The sequence below is a fragment of the Poeciliopsis prolifica genome, unplaced genomic scaffold, assembly GCF_027474105.1.
Source record: "Poeciliopsis prolifica strain line A6 unplaced genomic scaffold, Auburn_PproV2 SCAFFOLD131, whole genome shotgun sequence".
Lineage (NCBI taxonomy): Eukaryota > Metazoa > Chordata > Actinopteri > Cyprinodontiformes > Poeciliidae > Poeciliopsis > Poeciliopsis prolifica.
This window is the reverse complement of record NW_026562506.1, coordinates 237651-265481: the sequence shown is the minus strand read 5'-3', so window position 1 is coordinate 265481 and position 27831 is coordinate 237651. Positions and strand designations below refer to the sequence as shown.

Here is a 27831-nt window from a genome sequence, read left to right as displayed (position 1 = left end):
TAGAATAAATGTGTCCTTTTATTCCGCCACAGATTACAGCAAATTCATTCACACAACAAACAATACGTAATGCTTAGATTCTTTCAATCTGCTCCAGTTCAGAGTGTTCACGAACTGGAGAGCCGACAGTCTGGGCAGAGCTATAGCATCACGTAATTGGGTGTCCGTACGTAACCCACAGCCATAGCAAATCTCTAGTTGGTTCATGTGTCCAATCACATAATACCCCGTCACTGTCTACACATGAATTAACGTGTCCTTGTTGTAGCATACATACCACACCTTTGTCCACATCAATACATTTATGCAAGTCATAAGTGAGGTTCGTCTGTGGCTCAAACCAATCACCTTCCATATGCAGAAACCAATATCCTGTAGTATTAATGACAGGTAATACAAAATATTGGCACACTACAGTTTATTTGGTCACATTGTACTGGGTCCAATGACCTTCACACATAATACTGTTACATCTAGTTTTCTCAGGTTCTAGGTGTAACCAATGATCGATGCTGATGTTCCAAAATCTTCTCCATTCCTGAAAGTTGTCTGTAGTAACTACTCTTTGAAAACGTTCACGTTGTGCATGTGCATGCAGCATTTGCATATTACACACATACTTGCCATTTTTTGGCAAGTATGTGCTACAGGGGCCAACTGTGTCGGAGTGTTCACAGTAGTGTTAAGGAAGGTAAAGAATATGTGTCCGAACACGTGTATTCCTGTGTTGCTGGTAGCATTTCCTAGTACCAGGGTGTCATTAGTTAGGGAAAGAGATATATTAGGTCCATTTTGCCCTACACATCGTCTGTCCAGATGTGATGCATACTGACACATGGATACATAAGAAGTAACCATTAATGTGCAGACCCTGGTGGCTATAGGATGCTGATTTTGTGTAGCATTCCCTACATCTATATAAGGGACAATCACTGGTCACATTGGTTACTTAACACTTATTATTGGACCTGCATGTGAATTATTCTGTGTTCGTCCTGCCGTTGCGTTTCTCCAATGGTGCCGAACCGTCTTCACCGGTTCCATTAAATCTCCCGGGGTCTTCTTGCCGAAGCAGGATGGGACCAGAAGCATCATGACGGCAAGGGCAAGGCACTTGATGTCCCCAGAGCCGACAGACCCCCTTCTCTGGGTCCCACTCCTGCAGACGTTCTCCTCCATGATGGTTTTGTCTCCCGAACAACACAAGAACATGGAGCTGAAATGAAAATTAGCACTGCTATAAAACATAGGAGAACAATTATTAGTTTTCTCTCAGATAACACTTTGTTACAGGCACATTCACCCATTTCTCCTCCCAAGTGTATTTTACTGAAACAGTTGCATCATTACCCTGAGCAATGATTTCTGCAGCCTTAGGCGGACCATGCTCTTGTCTCACCCAGACTTTGGCTCCTGGCTTATCATTGGAGCCAAATCCTCCTTTTCCTCTCACTTCAGTGGGTGGAGGAATTTCTTGCACATCTGACATGTTACATGTTTTCAAAACCAGTTGTGCAATTTTGTCTCTTTTTGGAGTACCAAAGGGCTTTCGCTTTGGTGGCGACACACCACAACCAATTCCCCTTGATAATCACTATCAATCACACCAGCCTGAATAGTTAATCCTTTAAGTGACAACCCCGATAGAGAAAGGATGTGTCCATACATCCCCTGAGGGCATTTCAGTCCCAAACCTGTTTTCACAATTTGGATCTGATCTGGTATTAACGTCACTCCTTCCAATGTTCTTTGGTCTAACCCTGCAGAACCTGGGGTTGCCCTGATAGGAAGTTCTGCCTTATCGTCGATTTTCCACATTTTGATGGACTCATTTTCAGGTGTGTTGTGTCCAGTGATCATTCGATTTAGTGGTGTTACCCCTGCCGCAATTGGCCTGTTATTCAATTGGGCCACCGCTTGTGACAAATTTGCTTTCCAATTAGTCAAGTCATGTTGCTCACTCAGCTTTCTCAATGAATCTTCCATTCATCCGCTCAATCAGTCCTGCAGCCTGTGGATAGTGAGGGATATCCACAGATCCATCCAACATGTTTTTCAGTTGCCCAATATTTTACTATTTTCCCGGTAAAATTTGTTCCATTATCGCTCTGAATTTGGAGAGGAACACCATAAAATGCCTCAATTTGTTTTAAGCATTTCACTGTGGATTTTTGATTGGCAAATTTACATGGGTGAGTGACTAACACCCCAGAGTATGTGTCCACCGCAGTACACACATACCTACACCCCTGGGACCATGGCAGTAGTCCGATAAAATCCATTTGCCAAATTTGTGCAGGACCTTTTCCTCTGTGGATGTGTCCCTGCAAATGCTGTGGTGTTCCTCGCTTATGATGTTGACATGCTTCATACTGTTGAATAGCTGTTTTAATATCATCAACTTTCAAATCTATCCCTCTGTCTCGAGCCCACTGCTGTGTTCCTTGTATTCCCCAATGTCCTGATTTCTGATGAACCCATCTAGCAAGCCGCACACTAGATTCCCGTGCTACTTGTATGGCTCTAACAACCCCATCGATATACCAGTTATGTAGTGCCTTAGCATCAGTATTTTTAGTGCGAGCATCTACGTGAGTAACTGGCACAGGTATGGATTGAACTTTTTCCCATATTTCTTTTCCCCATACCTCCTTGTTTTGAATTTTTCAACCATTGTTTTTCCAGGTTGGCATCCAGGTAGTCAATCCATTCACCACAGACCATGAATCAGAAAAGATATGCACTCCTGCTTGCATTATGACTATATGCACAGCTTTTAATTCAGCCCATTAAATTCTTTTTTTCCTTCTCCCATCTCTTCCAAAGTCTGACCCAGGCACCTGCCTTCCATCTCCTTTTTCCTGCCTGCCACCGACCAGATCCATCTGTGAACCACGCCCACTTGCTGTTCCTCCAGTGTCAACTCATCATATCTTTGTCCTGTTTTAACTGGAGACTCAATCAACTGAGATATCTCAAAAAATTCATGCAACTGAGATCCCTTTTTCCCCTGGTTTAGCTCTTTCTGAAACATACCACTTCCATTTGATAATGTTTGCTTCCTGAGCTGTTCTTATTCTATGAGTAGTTGGTTCACTCATGACCCAAGTAAGAATAGGAATGTGTGTTCGTAGCAGGACTTCATGTCCCACAGTTTGAGCCTCAGTTTCCAGCAACAGCCAATAACAGGCTAACAGCTGTTTTTCAAAAGGTGTATATTTTATCCCTGCTGCTGGGGGCTTTTTTGACCAAAATCCCAATGGTTTTCTCACTCGCCCCTGTTTCTGCCATAGACTCCAATTGGCATAATCATTAATTGCTGAGACCTGTAATTCTACAGGTCCTGACATCATTTTTCCAATGACAGCCTGTTGAATGGCTTTTTTAGTCATTTCAAAATCTCTTTGCTGTGCTTCTCCCCAGACAAAATCCTCCTTTTTCCTGGAGGACTTTGTCTCCAGGAAAAAGGAGATAACATTCAGTTTAATTGGCAGCTGTTGTTTAAAAACTGTAAAATAAATAAATAAACAAGATCGTTTGACGCTGTTTTGTGTTATTTTAAATGCAAAGAGATTCGCTCTTTTTCCAAATTTTCTCACCTAAGCTAAACAGAAATAAAAGTCAGGCACCAAACAGTTTTCCCAACATGTAGTGTGTATGTAAAGAATTTTGAGAATTTGAAACAGTTGCTCTTTATTCCCCAAAGTTATGGGGTAAAGAGAGGAAAGAGTGGATAATTCAGCAGCCTGAAATAATCTGTTCCCCCTCCATAAAATGGGAACAAGCTAAATTACCTGCAAATCCTTAACTGTGTTTATTTCTCTTTTCCTCAACAGCAAATCATGTAAATTTGGTGGCATTTGCTCCTTAGTTGCCAAAATTATAAGGAGGAAACAGAATATTTGTTTAAAAACATTTCTTCGTTATTTGCCAGTTATAAGGGGCAACCATACATTTTAGCCACCTGAAATAATTTGTGTACCCTCCAAAACATGGGAACAAATTAATTTACCAGAAAAATGTTCTCTTCCTAGGTTATGTAGGGGGAACGAATTATTTTAGTAATCTAAAATATTTGGTTCCCCCCTCATAACTCTGGCAAACAAGAAGCAAATGCTACCAAAATCACATGATTTATTGTTGATGATGAGAGGATTTTCACCAGGGAAAAGAATTTTGCACAAGACCGGCTCTAGAAGCTGAAGCCGACCTATCACTAATGTTTTCCTTGCACCGTTTGCAAACAGGTACATTTAATCTACATTTATTCCGGACAGACACATTGAGGAAATCTCCCCACACATAGTTGCTCTTATTGTGCCAATAAAACAAACATTCTAACCCACAACAATGAAATTTCTTATAAGAGGGGGAAAAGGGAAAAAAAGAAAAAAAAAGTTGACACAGGGAAGATTTATTTTCCGTATTCTTGTCTTGCAAAAGTTGCTGCCAGATCTTCCTCTCATCTTGCTTTCTACTCTATTATTTGGTCTTTCTGTGTTCTTTCCCTCTGATTCTGATCAATTCCCCCTCAGGTGTTTCCAGAGGGAAAATTCAAAAGCAACTCTTTAAGTAACTGTTAGTATCATACCCTAGGATCTACAAGATAACAAATCTGATTTCACAAAAAAAATTGGATTTGGGTTACTTGAACTTAGCCAAAATGAGCAAATTAAGTATTAGGTTCTTCTTGAGAACCAAACAAAACAACAAATCTTTTCCTCATGGTTAATTATTTGTTCACAATCCTCAACCATTCATTTTTAATGCTGGAAAGTAAAATGTAAAAATGTACATTAATACAATGCATACATGAGTCAAATTTTTAAAATATACTTTGCTTTCAACAATTCAAATGTGCACATTAAGATGAGGGATTTAAAAACAGTTTTTGGTTTGTCTTTTTAAATAAACATACTTCAGGAAAAAGATAAATTGAAAAATTAAGGAATGCAAGTGATGTCTTTGGCACCAAGAATTTTGAATGTCCTATCTTGTGACTTAGGAAGGGCCATGGTCATCAGCCTGGACTTTGTATTATGACAGAAAAAGAAAAAAAAATCAAAGTTTGACAAAGTAGATAATTCCTGGCCTTATACTGATTCTAGCCTCAGAATCAACTTTCAAATTTTAACTTCTTGCATGTATTTTTGTGCACATACGTTTACCACTTCACAGCATATTACAAAGTATGAATTTCAGCATGCTCATGAACAATGTTGCAAAGGTTAGAGAATAATTTGATAAGACTGTGCATTTACCCCCATCTGTTAAATCTACATTGCAGAGCCGTGCAGTGGTGGCGCAGGGGTCAGCACGCCCCACGTTTGGAGGCCTCAGTCCTCGACGCGGACGTCGCGAGTTCGACTCCCGGTGACCTTAGCCGCATGACTTCCCCCCTCTCCCCGCCCTCCTTCCTATCAAGTCTACTGTCAAAAATACCAGCGCTGCAAAAACTTTTCAGAGGGAAAAAAAAAAATCTACATTGCAGAAAAACATTCAACAAATTTATGAAAACCACTTTAGGAGAAATTCAGCTTAGTATTTACATTTGAAAATGATCGTTTTGTAAGGATACTGGGCCTGTGCCTTGAAAATACACTCTGCAATACTTTCTGTACTGCCACAGGAAAGTCAGCCATTGACATGCATTAATGAGTAAAGAAATGAATAGAATGCAAGAATATAGGAACCTTTTCATAACACAATACAGAAAAACAAGACTTTGTTGAAATCTTGCAGCATTTAAAAACACACTTAGAAAATCTCAGTGGAGATGCATCTAATCCAAAAGAACAGTAGCTTTCATGGCCATTTCTGTGTCTCTACGGAATCTGTTACCAGTCAGCCTCACTCAGTCCAGGGAAGCAGCTGCTGTTTGTAAAGTCCAGCAAGAACTTTGGCTGCGCATTGGATTATATGATGTTGGCTTAATCCTGTTACAGACTTGTGCCAATCTGTTCTGCTGATGTTTGGCAGACTGCGCTCCAAGATCTCTCCCACCGTAACAACCAGGCCGGACCAACGCAGGCTGTAGTCAGGCGGTGTAAGAGAATGAGCCTGTAGAGGGTCACAAACCAAGGAGATCCATTTAAGTGACTTTCCATTAAGTACTTTAGAAGTGTACATTCAAACATAAATAATATTTTAGCCTCAGACAAAGATCTGGTCAGTCTATTATAGTCAATAACAAACAAGCAAGATTTCTGGTTCTCTCAGACCTATAAGACCTGTAAGAGGCTCCTCCGACCTCCACTCATTACCTTATGAGACCTCTTTGAACTTATCAGTATAAAGACACCTGTTCACAACCTCAGTCACACTCAAAACTCCACTATGGTGAAGACCTGTGCAATTACACCAAAAACAAATTTGTAGACCTGCACCAACCTGGGAAAACTGAATCTACAAAATTGTAGCTTGTGTGCTTGGTGTGAAGAAATCAACTGTGGGAACAATAATTAGACAAGGGAAGACATACAAGACCACTGATAATTTCCCTTGATCAGGTGCTCCACACAAGATCAAAATGATCACAAGAATGATGAGCAAAAATCCCCAAACCACACAGAGAATGACCTGCAGAAGGCTGGGACTAACGTAACAAATAAAAGGTGACTGTCAGTAACACACTACACCGGCAGGGACTCTCATCCTGCAGTGCATGATGTGTTCCCCTGCTTATGCCAATACATATCTGGACACAACTGAAGTTTGTTAGAGAGCATTTTGGTGTTCCTTCCTAAAGAGTACTGGGAGAATGTCATATGGTCAGATAAAACTGAAGGAGAACTGTTTGGTAGAAACACAACTTGTTGGTTTGGAAGAGAATGAATGCTGAGTTGCATCCAAAGAACACCATAAATGGGAGTGGAGATATCATGGTTTGGGGCCAGTTTCTCTGCAAAGAGACCAGGACGACTGATCCGTGCATATGAAAGAATGAGTGGGGCCATGTATTGAGATTTTGAGTCAAAACTTCCTTCCATCAGCAAGGACACTGAAGATGAAGCACACCGCCACGTCAATGAAGGCGTGGCTTTGTAAGAAGCATTTCAAGGTCCTGGGGTGCCCTACTCAGTCTCCAGAGCTCAACCCCAGAGAAAACCTTTGGAGGGAGTTGAAACTCTGTGTTGCCCAACGACAGCCCCAAAACGTACCAGTGAAGATTTATAGAGAATGTTTGACCTCTGACATTTCCACCAAACGACATATAAAAAAGAACTGAGATGAACTTTTGTTATTCACCAAATACTTACTTTCCTCCATAATTTGCAAATAAATTATTGTCATAAGAGCAAAAGTAGGACACAAAATTAAAAACATTATGGCTGTCATTGATCAGATTTGTGTACAATTACTTTCATACTAAAGTTACTGGTATTTTTCAATGTTCTAAATGTTAATGACTTATTAATGCAGCATTTTTTTTTGCAGAATGATTCTATCACAACATCTTGCAGCCGCCGACTGGCTTTATATTTCAGTGAAGATTCTGAAAAGCTATTGAAGGAATATGGAGTAAGAGTCAGTTGTTTTAAAAAGGATATTTTCATTTGCATTGTTAAATGAACTGTGGTGTAAATGTTTGTATTTCTCTTGCCAAGACTCAATGCCTTTGATGGAGAGTTGTTGAGTTTTTGTTTATAGACAGCAGTCGAAAGTAAGTTCAAGTCATCACATCCTATTGCTGGGACAGGGCCACTAAGAAAAATCTTCTGTCTTAGTTTTCAAGTAGTGTTCAGCAGAATTTGTAAAGTCTTCAGAATCTCCGATTGTTCTCTTGGAATCAGAAATGTCTGATTCCATATACTGTCTCATCTACGACAATAAATATTTTTGGCATATTTGTGATTTTCTTGGTGTTTGCTTTTGGGGTGAATGTGCTTCGTACTTGTGGATGATGTCTGAAGATGAGGTTTCCCTCATGGGTTCTTGCTGAAGTGCAGCAAATCTGTTTTTCAGTGGGATTCCATTCCATATCAGAGTTTGATATTGCTCGGGCTGGTTGTTTTGTCCTACGAAACAGGGCTGGGGAAATAATTTCTCCTTGTTTGTTTTTCTTCGGTGCAGCAAGTGTTGAAACATTCAAGGGTGGGCTGCAGGGCATGCTGCCTCTTCATTGTTTATAGGAAGAGTTGTTTCATTCCCACAAACATCGTTTAATGCACAGATTCATGTCCATAAAAGGTCCATAATATTTAGAGAATGGATTGTTCTCTATTTTCCTGTTGACCTGGGACTCTTAATGTGCACAATATAGATTGCGTTTGTACCTGCTGAATGTGATCCAGTGTCAGAGGAGTTGCCTGTGTGAAGACCTCCACGCAGATGCCATGACCAGGGTCTTCCAAGATTAAACAACCAATGTCAAACCACCTAAATGCAAAACACAATATTTAGTATCACATTGCAACTCTAACATCTCTTGATTCTGGAGAGCAACAGCAACAGTTTATCACAAAAATCACTGGGATGTGCGATATGGCATAAAATTCAAATCAGAATATATATATTGTGATGAGTGGTGATAATACATATTATGATATAACTAGTATAAAACTTACAATAGAAATGAAAAAAAAAATCACATACTAATTGAGTGAAATGTATCTGTACGTGTTAAAACATGTCAAGCACATTTTTGTGCATGTTTTTTGTACATAATGCTTTTTTTAAGTTGAGCTTAATCTTAATGATGACTGTGGTTTCTCTTTAAGAAAACTCAGTAACTAATGTAATGGATGACTGCGTCGAATACTGCCTTCTCTTCCCAGAGTTGTGACTTGGACATTTAGTTAGTTGCATGGCTGGTATTCAGCTTACTACATGCAGTTGTTTTAACGTGGTAAAACAAATTGTTTGTACTTCTTCTCTTCCACACACTTTGCAGTTTACATTTCTCTGCTGCTGGTCTTGCTTTTTAACCCTCCTTTGGTTTTATGAGATGGGGTCAATTAGACCCTGCAAGTCTGTGCACAGATAGCGGGGTCGCACTGAGCCCATATGTGCTTTTACAAGGTTTTCTTTTTGTGGTGTTGGGAAAGACTGTCACACCATAACCATGACATTTGAGGTGCTCCTCCTGAGCATAGTGCTACTACTGGAGTTTTACACCTCGCTTCCCCATTGGAGGTAAAACCTGAAGCCGATGTAGATAATTTATGTTTTTGCATCTGTCTTTTTAACAAATTCTTCCCTTCTTTCTGCTTCTCTGTTTTGATACCACGTAGTTATGCTTTTTGATGGTAATGCTTTCCGATGATGTATCAGGTGGTTGGCTGGTAGCCTGCAGATCTCTGTCGTAGGCCAAATTTCTATTGTTTTTACCACATATCACTTACTATTGAGCATCCCTACACTGTACTTCACATTTAAGTAAAGTATACCACGCAAGATTTTCTTAACTAGGCAAGATTATCCAAGCTGAGATAAACTTGCATGGTTTATTTCAGCAAGTTTGTGGTTCAGGTAAAAATAAATAAATAAAAAAAAACTTTCCAGTTTTGTTTGTAAAGGTTGGTTAGTTTCTTTATGTGTGTGTGTGTGTGTGTGTGTGTATGTGTGTACTTGTTTAACTATCCTATTTAGTACTATTTCTGGCATATCTGAAGACTGATAGGTCTTTATGAGGACCAAAGTTCTTAAAGGAGACCAAACACTGTACAATGGAAAACCTTATATAAGGTTAGGGAAAATTTCTGTGTTAGCCATAAATGCTACAATGAATGGAAGTCAATACAAAGCCCTAATATGGGTACAAATAGAAATGTGTGTGTTTTGGAAGTTTTGTTCATACTTCTCTGGAAAAAGTTCAGCTATGAAGTTTTCCAAAGCAACTACGGGCTGCTTCTCATGAATCACACCAGCTCGACGCAAGCCATCAATACGTTCTTGAGCCCCCTGCAGACATATACACATGCTTACCTTTTAAGAAATAATTTCAAACAAGTTAAAAGTGCAGCACACGCTTCTGTTGTGATAAAATGCTGTAGTTTTTTTTATTGCCGAAAATATAAGAAGCAGAAATTATATTGCTTCCAAATGCTTTTTCTAACACCCAGTGAACAGTTATTACATTCAAAACAATCTACAAAAATAAACTATCTTTGAAATAAAATGTTGTGTTATACTATTTTCTAAAGTGAGATACAGTAACTGAGTTATTAGCTACCTTCTGTCTTCTAATTTTGATCTTTAACGATAAAGAAAAAAAACACTAGGATATCTCTGTCTGATCCTAAGTATCGCTTAAGGCATGGCTGACTGGTCGGATTGGAATAGTCTAAATAAAAAGACCAAAAATAGACTAAGTGATTGACAGAAATTCAATATCAAGAGTGGTGAACCAGTAATCTCGAACCAAACGGAAATTGTGGTGGTGTACGTGCTGCGGTAAAATAGTCAATATGGATGGTTTAGAATTTTTGTTTTGAGTTTCTGGTGTGAGGGCCCTCTGATGGTGGGAAATAGTACTATAGATACACTTGGATTTCAAAAAGACATGTTGGACTTTACTTGCTTCATACAAAAGTATAATGTATTTTGTTGGGTGTATCAAACTTTAAAGATACAAAAAGGGTTAATGAGATGAATACAGAAGGAAATACTTGCAGTGAGGCCTGCAGAATACAAGAAATTGGCCAAAAACAAAAAAACAAATCTCTTTTCAGCAAAGCTGATCTATTAGTGTGGTCTGTAACTGTACCTTTGCTGTTGGGTGACTGGAGTTTAAATTGATCGGATAAGAAAAGCATGAGGAGGGACTTAAAAATGTAAATAACCGCCATCTAAAATGATATAATAAAGAAGCAGGGAAAGTATGATGTGTATTTTGGTCATCAAAAGCTATGAGGGCTTAACTGAACGCCGTTCCGTGCCATACAATAACCAGAATAGACCCCATAAATTTCTATGTTCCACAAAGTAATCTTGCAACACCCTAAAAAGAAAAATTTTGATTTGTCACCTTATTTTACAATGTTCTATGGCATAAACCAACGACCTTTTATCCACATGCATGGTAAAAGTGGTGATATATGGCCCATATGGCTTTCCATTGAGCCCGCCTGACTCGACACAAAATAGAAACGTGTTTTCGTCCACCTTTTCTCAACTCTGAGAGGTGTGTTTTGATGGTGGGGTGGGGCGACCCCTCTGATATTGGCAGGGAAAAAGCCAATATCAGAACATCACAAATATGAAATAAAATGAAAAGAGTTTGTTTAATTTGCTACTTCCTGTTGATTTTTTGCCATCACTTTAACATGCAGTGTTAATAATCTTTCAACCAATATTGGATGAAGTCTCCACATGCAGCACATACAGTTGGAACTTGGTGGTTTGCCCAATAGCATGGCTTACAACTTTTCTTCTTTTGGAAAACTCAGCTTCTTCTAAGAGTGTTCATCAGAAATGTTTTTTAAAAATGATAAATATCTAGAAGAAGAAACAGTGAACTGACCTTTGCTCCAGCTGCATAGCCCACTGGTTGAGGTGCAATGTTGGACTGACTTGGCTCTCCAGTTACTGTTGCCATCCCAAAAACCTCCTGGAAGGCCTCTCTGACAGCTTGCACGCCCATATCCTTATCAGAAGCCACTACAATGTCAATGTCTCCACCTGACTCTGAGGGTAGCAACACAGAAGAATGAACAAAGACCTCCAAATGTTTAGTCACCTGGTTAAAGGATGAACTGTGAGAAGCTTAACCTACTGATGTATGGTGCCATGCCAGGGTCCAGAGTAGTGATCATGGACTCTACTGAGTGTTTTGTTTTATTAAGGACGTTCTTCACCACAGGATTACCTGCTACTCCCTAAAGAGGCACACAGGGAACACACGGACAAGATTACCATGGTTGGCATTTAGCTTCAATACTGTAGTTTTACATAATATTTCTTTGTATTTTAATAAATTAGAGTGCTTGACCAAATCATGTCAAAAACAATAAATTGCTTTATCTCACAGCACCTTACTGGTTCCCTTCACAGAGTATTTATAAATTCTGTGTGAGACCATTTGTACTATATTAAAGTTATTTTTTATTATGAGACTTAGACTCTGGACCATGGGTCACCAACCTTTTTGAGACTGGGAGCTACTTCATGGGAACAGAGTAACACAGTGTTTGATACGAACAGAAATTTTCTTGGCTCAGTCTTTATAACAATACTATATACAGTACAGACCCAAAAGTTTGGACACACCTTTTCATTCAATGAGTTTCCTTTATTTTTATGACTATTGACATTGTAGATTCACACTGAAGGCATCAAACTATGAATTAAAACATGTGGAAATATGTACTAAACAAAGATACAAAAGGGTTAAAAAAAGTGTAAAACAACTGAAAATATGCCTTATATTGTAGTTTCTTCAAAGTAGCAACCTTTTGCTGTGATCACTGCTTTGCACACACTCTGCCTTTTCTTGATGAGCTTCGAGAGGTCGTCACCTGAAATGGTTTTCACTTCACAGGTGTGACCTGTCAGGTTGATAATTTGCTTTCTTGCCTTATAAATAATCCTGAAAATAAAGGAAACCCATTGAATGAGAAGGTTGTGTTCAAACGTTTGGTCTGTACTGTATATGTATAAATATGATTACATGCTGTCTGATCGTATTAATGTTAGGGACTACTGACAATAGTTATTTTATATTATAGTTACTTTACTATTAACAAAATTGTGAAGAGAAGAAAAAGATCTTTTGTGCCACAGCATCTTTTATCACATCAGTGTGAGTCTGTGGGGGTCAAAGGGCACGGCAAAGCCTTAATCTTATTGGTCAGTTTGCTTTTCTTGTGAGCTAAAAATTAATGAGTGGAGTTTGAATCTCCATTGTTCTAAGATCCTGCCTGAGCTTTTTACAGTGTGTGCGGTTCTGGCGGGTGGCCAGTTTATTTTTCTTGTGGTTTCACAAACTTAAAAGCTCACAGGCCACTCATTGGATGACACCAGCAGATGTCCTGCAGATCAGAAGGTCCGCATTAAACTATCACTGCATCTACCCTGCAGGAGCACAATCACCTCACCAACACACATCATGTGCGCGTCGCACAAAACCAGGTGTCAGACGTTCAAAGGAGGAGAAGGTGAAGCAACAACGTTTGCTTAATTTTGACTCTTTTGGAGAACGTTTTGACTAGATTAAATTGTTTAACCCAGTCTTGGCCCGGCACTCAGAAAGAGCAGCAGATGTCCGCTGACTGGACCCGCCAGCTCTCCAGTTCGGGAAACATCAAAGAAGCTCATAAACCGGCGACCTGCCAGAACCGCACACAGTAAAGCTCAACCGGCATCCAAAAGAAGAACTACGGAAAGAAGAACAAACATCTGCTCATTCATCTTTTGCTTACAGAAAAAGCTCCAAGCCGCCAAATAAACAAAAGCAAACGGACCAATAAGATTTAAGCTTTGGCGTGCCCTTTGAACCCCACAGACTCACATGTGCGCTATGTTCAAGATGTTTTGACACATAAGATTTTTTTTTATTCTCCGCAATTTTGTAGAGAATAATAAAAATGTCAGAAATTATTCTTTTCTTTTTTTACTTCATGGAAAATCTTAAGGTAGGCAGAGCGGGTTCAGCCATACAGCTGCAGGTGCTGCTGCCCTCCCATAATATCCTGCAGGCGTCTGCGCATAGTTCTGAAATTTAACCATAGAAAAGAGTTTTATGTGTAAAGCAATTTCATTCAAACATTTTTAGAATTTAGTTTCTTTAAAAACTTTAAATATTAACAAAAACAATAAATTCAATCATTTCTTTGGCAGTGCTCCCCAATTTCAATGGCTATTTTTAGAACTTGCTCCGCGGGTGACTGACAATGCCCCCTCGGGCGACCAGGGTGTTGGTGACCCCTGCTCTGGACAGTGAGGGTGACTTTTCAGAATTATGTAAGATCAACTTTTTTGAACTTGGTCTAAAGTTCAACAAAGTTTATTTCCTTATTGTTTTTCATATTAAGTTATGAAAAACATAATACGAAAACATATTATGTCATATGAAAACGTACATGAAAAAACATATAAAAACATACACGAAGTGTTGCCTTGACTCTGTTGAAAAATCCTTTTTATGTAATCAGGCCCGATGGCATGGGCAGTTATTGAGGGGCATTGCTCACAGTCAGTTGTGCACCCACCTTCAGTCCTCCCAGACTGGAAGCTTTTTTTCCCCCTTTCTACGAGAATGGGCAACTTTTAATTATTCCTATCTCCATTTGATACAGTAGGGGCTCCCCCACTTTCCGTATCTGTGCCCTCTATACCTCTTTTTCAGATGTCATACCGTGTTTTTCCGAGCCACTTTTAAATGCAACATGAGTGCTAAGATGCTTACACCAGTTTTACACCATTGCAGCAGCAACTGAGACATGCTGCTACTATGCAGAGACAAGTTTGCGTAGCTCCCAAAACAAAGTGAGTGAGCTGATTATTGCTGTAGGATGCATGTAATGCCTACGCCCCCCAAAACAACAACAAAAAAACAGTGGCTCCCCCTCCCTGCTAAACTCCTCTGGAGCCAGGGCTTTTTAAAACATCCTAAGTCTGCCAAAGAGAATCCTTTTCTGAACTGCAGTTTCCAAGCTTTGGAGCTTCAACCTTATAGAGCACCACTTCCCCACTGAGCTCCAGCAGACTGCTATTATCAAACAGCTGTTGGAACTGCACATCTGTTGAGCTTATTATAGAAGCTACTACACTGCAACACTGGTAGAAATGTTGATAAAGGATTAATAGAGGAGCAATGTTCCTGAAGACAGAGTTTCAGAAAGAGCAGAAGTTTTTAAACAGACAAAGCCAAATTTCAAGGTGTTAAATAAGTAACATTTATTTTGAGCAATATATTTAAGTAACATATTACAGAGCCCCCTAGGGGACATGGGAAATTTTTTCTTTTGTGTTCCCTCGCAAAAGGTTTTGGGTTCTCTTGCAATACTGTACTGATCAGATCATGCGGCATAATTGAATACTGTAAGCCTTTCTTACGGTGCCCGCCATATCTTCTGCTTTGATATAAGGTTATGTGAGGTTTTTCCATGAATGTTAATATCTTGTAGTGAAATATCTGAAGTTTTATCTCTTTTTCTTTGGGATGGAAAGACACCAACAACCTGTGATATAAACAGAAGCTTTAGGTAGGAAAGAAATAAAAATACATTCTACTTTGGACTGTTTCTGAGTTATTATCGCGGGGTAATCAGTCATCTGACAGTTTTAATTGTCTCTGTTGTGCTGGTTGTCTGAATGATTTAAAGGGCCGTTTTCATGTTCAGTTCCATCTCAACCTTAACAGACATAAATATCCAGTGAATAAATCGAATTTCAATCAGTTTTTGCACCAAAGACTTAATGATAATAAACACACTGCATTATTATAAAACACAGCAAACTAATGATAGTTGAGGGCCAACTGAGTTAACTCAGGGAATCTAATCTGTCCGTGTATCAATCAACTCTAAACCATTTCTTTGTTCTGTCACAATTATTGATTTAGTCCATTTTGATTATCATGCTCCAAACTTTGCAAGGACTGACCTCCCCACTCACCACTTCCTCATACACACAAAGCCAGCAGGCCAGTAACCTTCAATTCATACTTGATGATGTCACGCCCACATTGGCACATCCACCACCCAGGTGTCAAAGCCTCGTGCTCCTGTCATATCAATAATTACTTATTTCATTCATATGGCTCTTCATAGAGCTTCTGTGAAAATGTGTTTATTACCATTAACTCTTTGGTGCAAAACACTGAAAATCTATTTATTTTGTGCATGTCTAAAATGGAACGGCACTGAAAGAAGCCATTTAAACTATTCAGACCACGAACACAACAGAGACACAATTAAAACAGTCAGATGGCTATTTACCCCACGATAATAACTCAGAAATAGTCCAAATAGTTTAGATGTATTTTTATTTCTTTCCTACTTAAGGGAAGTTTCTGTTTATATCAGGTTTGTGGTGTCTTTTTATCCTAAAGAGAAAGCTCTAAAATGTCAGATATTTCACAAGGACATATTAACATACATGAAAAAACTTCACATAACCTTATATTAAAGCAGAAAGTATGGCGGCCACCTTACGAAAAGGCTTATAGTATTCAATTATGTTGATCAGTAGATTATTGCAAGGGACACAAAAACTTTTGAGAGGAGATGCAAAGGTTTTATGAGGGAACGCAAAAGAAAAAAAAATCATAATACTGCCCCTTTCAAAATTTGGCAGGGCATTCTGTTGGACAGCTTTCTTAGATAATCTTTTACTGCTCAAATAACTTGTCAACGTGTATGTTTTATTTTGTGACAAAGTTGATACTGGTAATGTTTCTATTGGTACTTTCAGGTCAAATTGTAAGGCATAAGATTTTAATTTCTGTTTCACATTCTCGAAAACAAGTCTAAACGTAATTTAAAGCCATGTGTGATTGCAGAGCTGTTACCTTTAAAAAACCCCAGATCCCTTTTGGGGAAGTGGTGTCTCCAGACACTCTAGGATCCTCATCCTCCTCTGGGAAAGTAATTGGAGATCCAGTATTTAGTCCTCCTGTCATGGCTGAATGCTTATTTATGGCGTTAGAAACAACACCTAGACAAATAAAATAGCAGACATTCAATTAAGAAAGACAACTAAAAAAAGTAAAAATATACCTATGTAAGAGATGTATCTATTTTTAGTAAGCCTTCATTTAACAAGGTAAAAACCCATTGAGTTCAATATCACAAGTATGTCTTGGCTCTTGACTAACACATATTTGGCAGTATACATAGTGGACAATCCACTATGTATACAAAAAACAAAAACAAAAAATAGAAATAGTGCAAAAAGTGCAATAGTCATAGCAGAAGCAATCAAAAAATTTCAAAAGATGTTAAAACTTAAAACATAGACACTGATGTTAGGATTTCCATTGTTTGTGGAAAGCAGTGAATGAAGTACTAACAGTTTCAGTTCAGATTGAAAGGCTTTTTAAGTAGAGAGGGCAGAAAAATGGAAAGCTTTCATATTTTCGCTATTTCCATGAGGAATATAGAGATACAACTGTCAGAGCGTCAGGCATAAAGGGTTTCAGTTCACTGACAGAAATTGCATAAATAAATAGGAACTAGGCCAAATTTTCTAAAATATTAGAGAGCTTTTTTGCCCCTCTGTCTTGCCACCAGCCCAACTAAATGAACCTTGCTAAGCTAGAAACCCATGGTTAGATGTCTTCTGCAGCTCCCCAAGAGCCAGACTGACTCTCTACTGCAGGGGTGTCAACATCCAGTCTTGAAGGGCCGGCGTCCTGCAACTTTTAGATGTGCCTCTGCTGCACCACACCTGAATAGAATAATTAGGTAATTAGCAAGGCTCTGGAGAACAAGGAGGAGGTAATTAAGCCACATCATTCCAGTGTTTTGTACCTGTGGCACATCTAAAAACTGTAAGACAGTGGCCCTTGAGGACTGGAGTTTGACACCCCTGCTCTACTGTTTTGGATTTGTTATCCCTACCTTGGAATAAAACTTATTTTGTCTCCTGGTTTTCAGAGCCAACTTTGAGCCACATCAGCGTGCACACAGAACCTACTCTGAGACTTACTTGGAGCTTTAATCTGACCTGTTCATGAGTTTTTGAGATTGTGGCTCTCATATATTGGTATTAAATAAACTCAATGATTTTCACCTATTAGGGCTTGGCAATAAATGTTTTTCCACAATACTGGAAAAATCTTATTTAAAATTCTTGAATGATAATGCCAATGAACTGTTGCTCCTACCTGGCAGTGGAGAAGCATTGGATATTGTAGGCATCAAGGGCATCTGTGGTGTTCGTCCAGCATGACCCCGTGTGATGTCGTATCCAGCACTTGTAGAAAAGCCTGTCATGGGTGGGTATACAGGAGAGGCAGCCATACCAGCTGCTGAGAGTGGACTAACACTCTCAGAAGGTAGAGGAGGAAAAGGAGAGGAATCCACAGGAGGGAAGGTAGAACTGGTAGGGAAAGGTAAGACAAGAGTTGACGAGGGGGGCAACTCGGAGAGAATGGAACATGGCATGTTCAAAGAGCTACTGAAGTGAGGAAGGGAATCAATGGATGGAGAGTTTGAAATGGAAGTTGAACAATTTGTGATCGAGCTGGTTTCAGAGAAAGAACGCTGACTTGACAGACCTGAAACAAAGAGGACAAAAATCAGATCTCTTTTCTTCTCTGCTTAATATATACAAAAGTTTTTTTGAGAGTCGGAGAAAGGCTGACAGTGCATGAAGGACAGAGAATTATGAATCCGAAGGCATCTTAGCATGTTGGTTATGTGTCATCCTTTGCAGAATACATTTTTAGCTGCAAATGATGACGATTGGACAGTTTTTTCATTAAAGTGAAGCTGCACCCGATGTGTGCTGAAAACCATGCCATCATGCGGTCAGGTCGATAGCCTGGCATGTGAAATTACTCATAACGCATGTGTCCAAGACATCAGTGTAGAGCTTAAATCAAGTCTGCTGAAGAGCTTGGTATGCATAAATATTTAACGTAAAAGACTGCTAATAACCAATAGTGCTACACACTGCAAACACTCTTGTCATTGTTTGATAAGCTTTAAATTGAGAAAAATTTTATCATTTGATTAGATTTTTTTATTGAAGTCTTTAAAATATCAAACTTATGAAATAATTAAGAAAATAATTTTCTTAAAATTTTTATTGTTAATTTCTTTTCCCAAAAGAGCAATATATTGGTGTTCTTTACAATTCAATTTTACTGATCATAATATATTTTTATGTACATATTTATGGCAAAATAGAGTTTCTTTCAGCATTTAACCCTCCAAACATTCATTGAACATAAATAAAGGGTTTCCCCAGTATATTATAAGCCTGGTAGCCTGATAATACTAGTTTAATTGGCCAATCTTAAAAGCCATCAGTCATAACTGTCATTTACTGTGATATATTTGTGAACAAACAGAGCTCAAACAGATTGAACTCACAGCATCAGATTGTAAGAGCGCAAAAAAAAAAAGAAAAAAAGAAACACTCTTCATAGTTACATTGCTTTGTTACCACGGCAATTTTGTTACTTGCCAACTTCTTAGAATATTACATCTATATGTTAATCAATTTAAAATCTTTTAATTTATTTCTGCTCAAACCGGACAGATAACCATTCATCCATTATCTTACACTCTTATCCCTAGAGGGGTTGCAAGGGATGTCGGTGCCCATCTTCAATGGTCAACGGGCGAAAGGCGAGGTCACCCTGGACAGGTCATCAGTTTGTCACAGGGCAACACAGAGACATGCAGGACAAACAATGACTTGACCTGACTGTCACGTTTTTGGACGGTGAGAGGAAGTCTGAGTACCCGGAGAGAACATACCGCTACCCTCATCCTGGCTTGTTCTTCTTATCTTTTCCCTTTTTGCTAGTTATGGGAGATTAGGGCCACAACAATAAGTGCATATTCAAGTAAACAAAAAGGAAACAAGAGATGACTAAAACAAAACAGGCACCTGATGGAACACGGTGTGGTGGGGGCTTACCTTAAAAGTCCAATCAGTTTCCACTCCAGCTGATATCGGTGGTTAGAGAAAGGCGAGCCCTCGTGATCCATTGTCCAGCAGACGCTCCGTTTAATAATTTATTTGGGTTTTTTTTGTCTTTAAATGTGGAGTTTTTCTCTTTTTCTAAAAACGCACCTGTCGTGATTCTGCTGGTGGTTGGTCTTGGCAGGCGTGTAACTCCCTGGTGCTACAATTCTTTAGCGTCCAGCCGGTTTTTCCCCAAAAAACAAATCAAAACCAAAAGAAAAACTTCTTCCTGGCCAAAACTTCTGACGCTCCCCTCTGGGTGGATCCGTGCCGAGGTGAAGGTTCCCTTTTTCGTCCAGAGCCTTCCCATACCGTACATTCAATTAATTTCTTTCAAAACTCTGCTGCAACAGCAGCTTCATACACGCCACCATCACTAAATCACCCCAAGGTGTGCCACCAGCCCAGCTAAAACCACTTGGGCTGACAGTGCCCCGCCCCCCCACCAGTGAACCGTCAAAGGTGCCAAAAAACAAATAAACAATCCAAAGATGGAGAGAAAAATAAAAAAAGGTGAGCATGTAACAATATTCTAATTACATACAGTATTACAAAAAAAATCTGTCTGAAATAAATTTAAGTATATAAATAATATAAACAGCTATTATTATGTTTCATTTTTGAGTATATCGTACTTCTAAATTAAATTGAGTTTAAATTTCTACAAAAAATATACAACCATTATCTCCATTTATGTAGCTCCATAATTTTGAAATCATAGTAAGTGTAAATCAGTAATAAAATCATTGAGGATGGGTGTGTGACTAGTTGATTTTTTGTGAAATCAACTATTTCTTTTGTATAGTTATCATGCATGGTTTGCATCACACCAGTCCACCAGATGTTTCACGTCCTCTCTGTAGGCCGGTTTGTTGTTGTCCTTGATGAGACCCATCACTGTTGTATCGTCCGCATACTTAATGACGTGGTTCGTCATTTTTTACATCGCATGAGAAGAGCAAACCTCCCATCTCCCATCCTCACCACTTTCTACAGAGAAACAACAGAGTATACTGACCAACAGTATCTCTGTCTGGTTTGGATCATGCAAAACCTCTGACTGCCAATGTGTGGAGAGAGTGGTGAGGACAGCTAAGATAATCATTGGGACTGAGCTTCCTTCCATCCTTGACACAACTCATAGTCGCCGCTTGTCTAGAGCTTGGTCGATTTTAAAAGACTCCTTCCACCCAGGGCCGTGCAGAGACCTTTGGAGGGGTGGGGACTCAAAGTTAAAAAAGGGCTCATTGAACAAGATTTTAAAACACCATGCAATAACCCATATTAATCAAGAATCTAATTGGATCATACCATATTGTTGCCTTCATGTAGGGAAATGCTAAGCATATGACAACATATATAGTATATTTTCCCCAACAGATATAAAGTTTCTGTTTTTGCTGCTGACAAAGCTGGAGGGCTGAGTTGATCTAAGACTGTAGCTGTTAAACAGGCCAGAGGAGAGAAGGTCAAAGGTTTTAAAGTTATGAAATAAGCTAATATTCTACCATTTTACTAATTAAGCCCAAATTTATTTATCCTCTGCAACAACTTGGCTGCAGACTGATTTATAGATCAAAAAGCTCAAAGAGATTAACTCCACATACTTTTTTGATGTTATCACCTCTGAGATCTAGAATTGTAGGATTGGAATATTAAGGCAAAGAAAACTCAGTAGCTCCTCGTAGGGGCCATCCAGGGGCCCCTAGAAATGGTTTACAGTGAGCCCTCGCTATAACACTGTTCACCTTTCACGGTCTCGCTGCTTCGCGAATTTTTTGTGCAATTTTTTTTTCCCCACAGTGCGTTGTATTCTGCGTCCGGATTGGCTAAACCAGGGGTGGGCACTCGAGGGCCGATGTCCTGCAACTCTTGGATGTCTCCCTGGTCCAACACACCTGAATCCAATAGCTGAATCACCTCCTAAATGCAGTCAAGTTCTCCACAGTCCTGCTAATGACCTCATTATTTGACTCAGGTGTGTTGAAGTAGAGATACATCTAAAAGTTGCAGGAGACCGGCCTTCAAGGACCAGGAGTGCCCACCCCTGGACTAAACAGTCTCTCCGCTTCTTCTCTACCTGTGTGTCAATAACGTTGTGGTTTAAGATGTACACATATGTAAAACGGCTTGCAAAATTTAAGTTTGCAAATTCTCTTGCAATTTCAAGTTTCTCTAAAACATAATGTCATAATGCCATAATGTCAACAAAACGTTCTGCACCGACAAAAAGGCACTTGTGGTCGGGCCCAAAAGGCAGAGGAACATTCTAACTATCACAGAAAAAGTTCAACTTCTGGACATGCTACTCAAACATACTCGATGGCGGCATGTCGGTTTATAAGAATCTTTTTGCCCAGAAGAAAAAAAGAGCGACAACAACTACCTATAACTGTTCTTCTCTTGGAAAAACACACCTGCACCGCGGGCTTTAGAAGAAAAAAACGCTGCAGAGTGGAGTCAGGATGCAGCGGCTCAATCAGAACAGCAGTGAACACACGCGAGTCACTGTTTGTCCTACTGTACTTTGTAGTTTTTTTCATAATCATTTCTCATTTTCTCCCGTTCTAATCCAATGACTTGGGTTGCGGTGGGGTGGTGCTGATCTCCGTAATTTGAAGCCTTTAGTCTGTATTGATGATTAAAATTATTTTACAGTACAGTAGTTATTTGTAAAAAATAATAAATAAATAAAAATAAAACATTTATACAGTCATTTTATTTGTTAAATAAATGCTTGGGCCTGTAAAAAGGTTTCAATGTATTATGGAGTATTTCATTGGATGATAATTGTAAAAAAAATAAAGGTTACCACTGCATGGATTTAGTCTGTCACGGATTCTTTTTGGAACGTAACCCCCCGAAAAACAAGGATTCACTGTATTTGCAACATAAACCATATATCTAAACCAGTAACATAGGTTATAGAAAATGAAAATGTTACTACATTTTATTTAATGAATCAGCTGAGAAAAAAAATTATGTGTAGGATTTAATTAGGAAGTTTGTAAAAGTTTAAAGAATCACCTTGACAGTTGGATTGTTGTGTTACCATGGCTACAATACGGCGTAATCTTTGTGTTTGAGTTGGGTTTGTTTACAAATACATCACAGCAAACAACCAATGATCAGTGATTGATTTTAAACTCGGCCAATAAACCTGGTCCTCTTCTCAGACTTCACCTTGTCTATATTTAAACATGTTAGTGATGCTGAGGTTATTAGTAGGATGGGTTTCGGGGCTTTGCGGGGGTCCTCTCTAAGGCCCCATATTACTTTGGGTCAGCCCTGCATGAACAGCTGCTGCAATGCACATCTCTGGAATCTACCTGGAATCCCCTGGTGGCCCTATGTCAGCCCGCCGATACTTTGGGGACATTTTGATTTATTTAATTATGGCATGTTTGGCTTTATACTGTGATTCTAATTATTGCTCCAGTATTTTCTCTGATGTTTATTTTGTGAACTCTAAATGCTCTGGACCGAATCTTCCTTTAACACTTGAGGTTCTGCAGTAACTTCTATTTACAGCCGTTCACCTCCAGCCCAGATGCCGTCAGCAGCGGCTTTAACCCACCTGGTAGTAACGTTAAGGAGAACCAGAGCAAACAGTCAGCAAGTGGTACTGGGTGGTATCGGGTGGTATAGTGGTGGTACCGGGGCTTTGAGCTGCGTCGCAACTCACGATGACACTCTGATATCAGGATGTCTGATATAAAGACAGACATTTTCTCTGTCTGTCGGTGGGACCGACTCAGACTGCCTGTAGTGAACTGGGCTTTTAGCCCAAAGTTAAATATGGAAGTAAAAATGTGCTATCAGGATTGGAATAAAAAATGCCTCTGAAATTTGAATGTTGTATATTAGTGTTTACTTTTTCAGTGTTAAAATAAATTCAGAATATGTTTTTAACCTAAAAAAAATATAGTGTCATTATTTATACATGAAAAAAAATTAAATATTATTTGTACATGGTTGCAATTTTCATTTGTTAAAAAAATTCACATTCAAAGTGATCAAATTTTCAATGTATGGTACATATTTTTCAGTTTAATTTTTCAGTGTTTTCAAAATTAAACTTGCTCAAATTTGCTGTCTCAAATTCAGCATCTAAAAATTTGCTGCAAAAATGGCAAGGTTATTTCAGGTCACAGACATTAGCAATGGATTTCAAATTCTTCATTCGTCATTCTTCAGCCAATCAATGATGCAACCATCATATTGAAGAAATACCAGCATCACCAAGGCTGGCAACCATGGAGGCGAACGCTAACCCAACGATGAGTTTAATGCTTTCATATTTCTGTAGTATATTTCATTTTGTGCCTGAAGTTTGATACATTATTCTTAAAGCTTGATTTAAAACACGAGTATAGGCCGTTATTAATCTTACACCATGTAGTGCTGGCATAATACTTCTTGCTACCTATTAGCATCCCAACCCCCTCCCGCTGTCCAACATCTAATTTCCCCCGTTTTATTTCAAAAAGAAATACCACTTAAATCTTTAAAGAGAACTGATGGGTGGCGATTTTCTGGGTTGTTTGTATGCTGTCTTAGGTGAAACTGAGACAGGCAATTTTAGTAAAGTCCAAATTTTTCAGGAGATGGCAGCATCTCCTGACAGAATACAAGGCAGCCATATTGGCTTACTACAACAGCTGCTGTTGTAGTAAGCCAATATGGAGGGGAGGGGCTGTGAACACTTCCGACATTAACCACATCCCCATTCTGTTCATGAAATTATGATTTAATTAATTAATATATAAATTGAAAATTTGATCACTTTGAAATAGAAATGTGATTTTTTTAACAAATGAAAATTGCACCCATGTACAAATAATGACATTGAATATTTTTCATCTATAAATAGTGACACTAACATTAATATACAGCATTCACATTTCAGAGGCATTTTTTATTCCAATGGCACATATTTACTTCCATAGTTAAAGTCAGAAGTTTTCTCTGCAGCCAAAGCATTTCTGTGTTTAGGGACGAGGCAGATTTTTTTCCGCTATTGCGAGGACAATTATGAAACTATAAACAGAAAGAGTTTTTCTCACGTCAACATCAGACCAATGTTTTTATTCACAAACCAGTGTATAAAAAATATTGTTGCCCATAATTTGATAGTTAGAGGGTTATGTTCCGCCCCCCTCCTCCTCGCCATGGGCCTGATGTCTAAACAATGAAGAAAGACTAGTTTATTTAGATCAATTGTTATATTTAGCAAAATATTATTGCTGAGGAGCACAAGAAGACCTCCTGATCCACAGAATAAAAATAATAATAATTAAAAAATATTTTTTTTTGAGAAAAAAAAAATCAAAAAGGGCACTAGGGGCTTCAAGGATAAAAAGGGCAGGGGCTCAAGCTCCCTCCACCCCCATTCTGCATGTGCCTGCTTCCATCTTCAGCATGGTTTGTTCTCTCTGCCCTCTAGGAAAAGCTTCAGCATCTTCAAATGCAGAACAACCAACAACACAATCTGGACTAGACACCAAATGACTCTTCAACAGATTGCGGGTTTCCATGACTGGAAACACACAACAGAACACTTGAAAGAGCAAGAAAACAGCAAAGGTCATAGAAAAGTAATGCCACTGCTCTGCTCACATGTGCTCAAGATAAATAAAATTAAAAAAAAAATGCAACTAGCCTCCAACTAGCAAGAGCGGGAGGAACTGTCCCTACTGCAACAGGTGAAGGTCCAAAGTGTGCAAATATAGCTCAAGGGTGTCATGCCCTCCCCTGAATTGAATAAAAGTTTTGAATTGAATAAAAGTTTTGACCAGCTTTGGCTGTCAGAGGGTACATACTCACCCTGAGTAACTGAGCTTAGTAAGAAAATAAACCTCATAATTAGAGAGAAAAATACAATTGATAAAAATTGAAAGAAAAAGAGACGGATTAAAAATAGATAGAAATGAAGGATAAATAAATACAGCACATAGAGGATGAACAGAGAACATTGTCAAGTTTTTCAAGATGTTCAAGTACTTCTTTAATAACTACTAAATATAGTTTGTATGTAATAATGAATGTTACAGTGATTACAGTAATCAACATTCTACAGAGGGATTGCTATTTTAAAAAGAATGCAATGGTGCAATTATCTGGCCCATCAGCGATCTTTAAAAAACTTGGAAGTGCTGATTTTTGTGTGTGTATGTGTTAGTGACCACATGGTTGTCACTAAGTTGGCAACCATGGGGTGACTATCCTAAACCATGTAAATGGAAAGTTGACCTGGTGTGCGGCACAGTGATTTGTATTATTGTTAACTATACCCCCTTGAAAATGAGATGTGCATCTCATTTTTCTTTAAATAAAGTTCAAATTTTAAAATGTCAGAATTAGAGGTGATAAACACATTGGATTAGAGCAGTTCTCTCTCCATTTTTTCTTATGAAAAATACTGTTTACCAAATGAAACCTTACAGCAAATCTGGACAAATCAAGTCTTACCACTAGTGAGTGGTGGAATGCTGGCTGAGGCAGCAAGTGATAAAGGTGTTGGGCTCACAGGAGGCGTTGTCTCAATCCCACTCTCTTCCATCATCTTCTTTGCAACAAAGCTAAGTTTTATAGCAAAGAGTCCAGGTTCTGCAGCAAATGAACAAACAAAAAAAAAGTCAAATCTTTTCTTTGTAAACATATTTCTACAGGACTCTAATGTGTGAACAATTTACATGGAGCCAAATTTCCACGTTATGTCAAGCTAATGTTCCACATTGACTAAAAGTCAGAGCCCAATGGAATTAAAAGGAAGAAAGTCTGTACATTTTAAAGACAGTGATAAGGCCAGTTTTCCTGTTTAGGAAAGGCAAAAATGCAATGCACTGCATTTACTGTGAAGAGTGTTGTGCCAAGACAGGTTATCTCTGACGGAATTTGTTTCCCCTGTGGTAGGAACGTACATTGGGCAGGTAGAGTGGGTCTTGTTAACTGCACCTAAATGTAGTGTTTTATCTCTGTGAAATAGTGAAAGAGGGCAATGATGTGCTATATCTACATTGTTATATAGAAAATGGCTGTTTGTTTTCAGTTGTCCTACAAAAATACTGTTGCATGTCCCCAAAAGTTCTGTCTATAAAAATCCACCTTTCTGAGTATGTCACTGAAAACACCTGCCGACTTTACGCCTGTAAAGCCACCAGCTTTACGACAATAAACGGGACAGATCACACTACAGACAAAACTAATTAAGGCCTCATAAATCACAAACATGGTTCGAAATATTCTGCTGTTAGTTGAGAACAATTTAATTCAGATTGGAAGAGTCTAGGACCTAGACTCTAGGTCTTGTAGTTTGAAATTAGAGCAGTTCTGGTGGCATAAAAGTGGTGAAGTCCTCCTTTATTGAAGTTTCACAAATCAGAAAACGGTTTCATAAATCCCAAACATGGTTTTAAAAATTATACTATTAGAGTAGAATAATCTAGTCCGGGTTTGAAGGGTCTATGTGTTGTAGTTTTTCAACTAGAGTAGATTAAAAATGCGAAAAGTAGTGGAAAAATTAGGTGGAATCGCCCTTTAGCCAATTCCCGATTCGGAAGCTGGAATCGTAAACTAACTTCAGTTTGGTCATCTGTGGGATGGACGTTTCTTTATGCAGGGTCGTCTTATGATAAAATGACAGTAAGACAAACAGTTTCAAACTGTCAGTCAGAAACGTCCTTCTATAACCGGGGCACAAACGGTAACTGTTGTCCTCCAGCATTTCTCTCCTAAAAGTTGCGAACACGCCAGCCGACACAAACATGAGGCTGGAATTTAAACTGAGCTGCTGCGAGTGTAACAAGCTAACCCGCCAGTGCCTATGAATGACAAATACATTAGCTCATATTTAACCTTTCAGATAGTAAATTTGAGTCAATTATACAAAAGCGGTCCTTTGACAGTTTCTCTACTTACCAGTTTGCTGTTTCGGAAGTGCTCAACAAACGTGTGACCGGCCAGTTGAAAGACGTCGATCGTTTGCCACGTCTGCCATAAACTATGACTCCGACTGGAATCTTCTTCTGGGGAGTTTAATTGCAGATTACATCCAAAAAGGTGTATTACTGCCATCTAAGGGTAGCCCTGGTCCGAATACTCGCACTTCCACCCTTGTTCCGCCCTTGTGTCGTGTTGAGAGGTTTGGAGTAAAGACATGAATCGGGTTTGAAGGCTGTAGGACCCAAATTCTCCAGATCCTTCCTTCGCCCCGCCCATTTTGGGTCTTATTTCAGTCATTACGCT

The 27831-nt window shown here is 38.9% G+C and overlaps 1 protein-coding gene across 1 annotated transcript; it reads right to left on the bottom strand.

The window, feature by feature from the left end:
* On the bottom strand, positions 1–27813 carry prrc1 (proline-rich coiled-coil 1). The gene is made up of 9 exons (XM_055024852.1): positions 27505–27813; positions 26056–26193; positions 17771–18163; positions 16454–16599; positions 11717–11819; positions 11465–11628; positions 9800–9903; positions 8277–8379; positions 1–6060 (listed from the first exon to the last, which is right to left on the bottom strand). The coding sequence occupies exons 2-9, from the start codon at positions 26147–26149 to the stop codon at positions 5851–5853; spliced, it is 1317 nt and encodes a 438-aa protein (XP_054880827.1). The 5' UTR covers positions 26150–26193; positions 27505–27813; the 3' UTR covers positions 1–5850.
* Between the last annotated feature and the right edge of the window lie 18 nt (positions 27814–27831).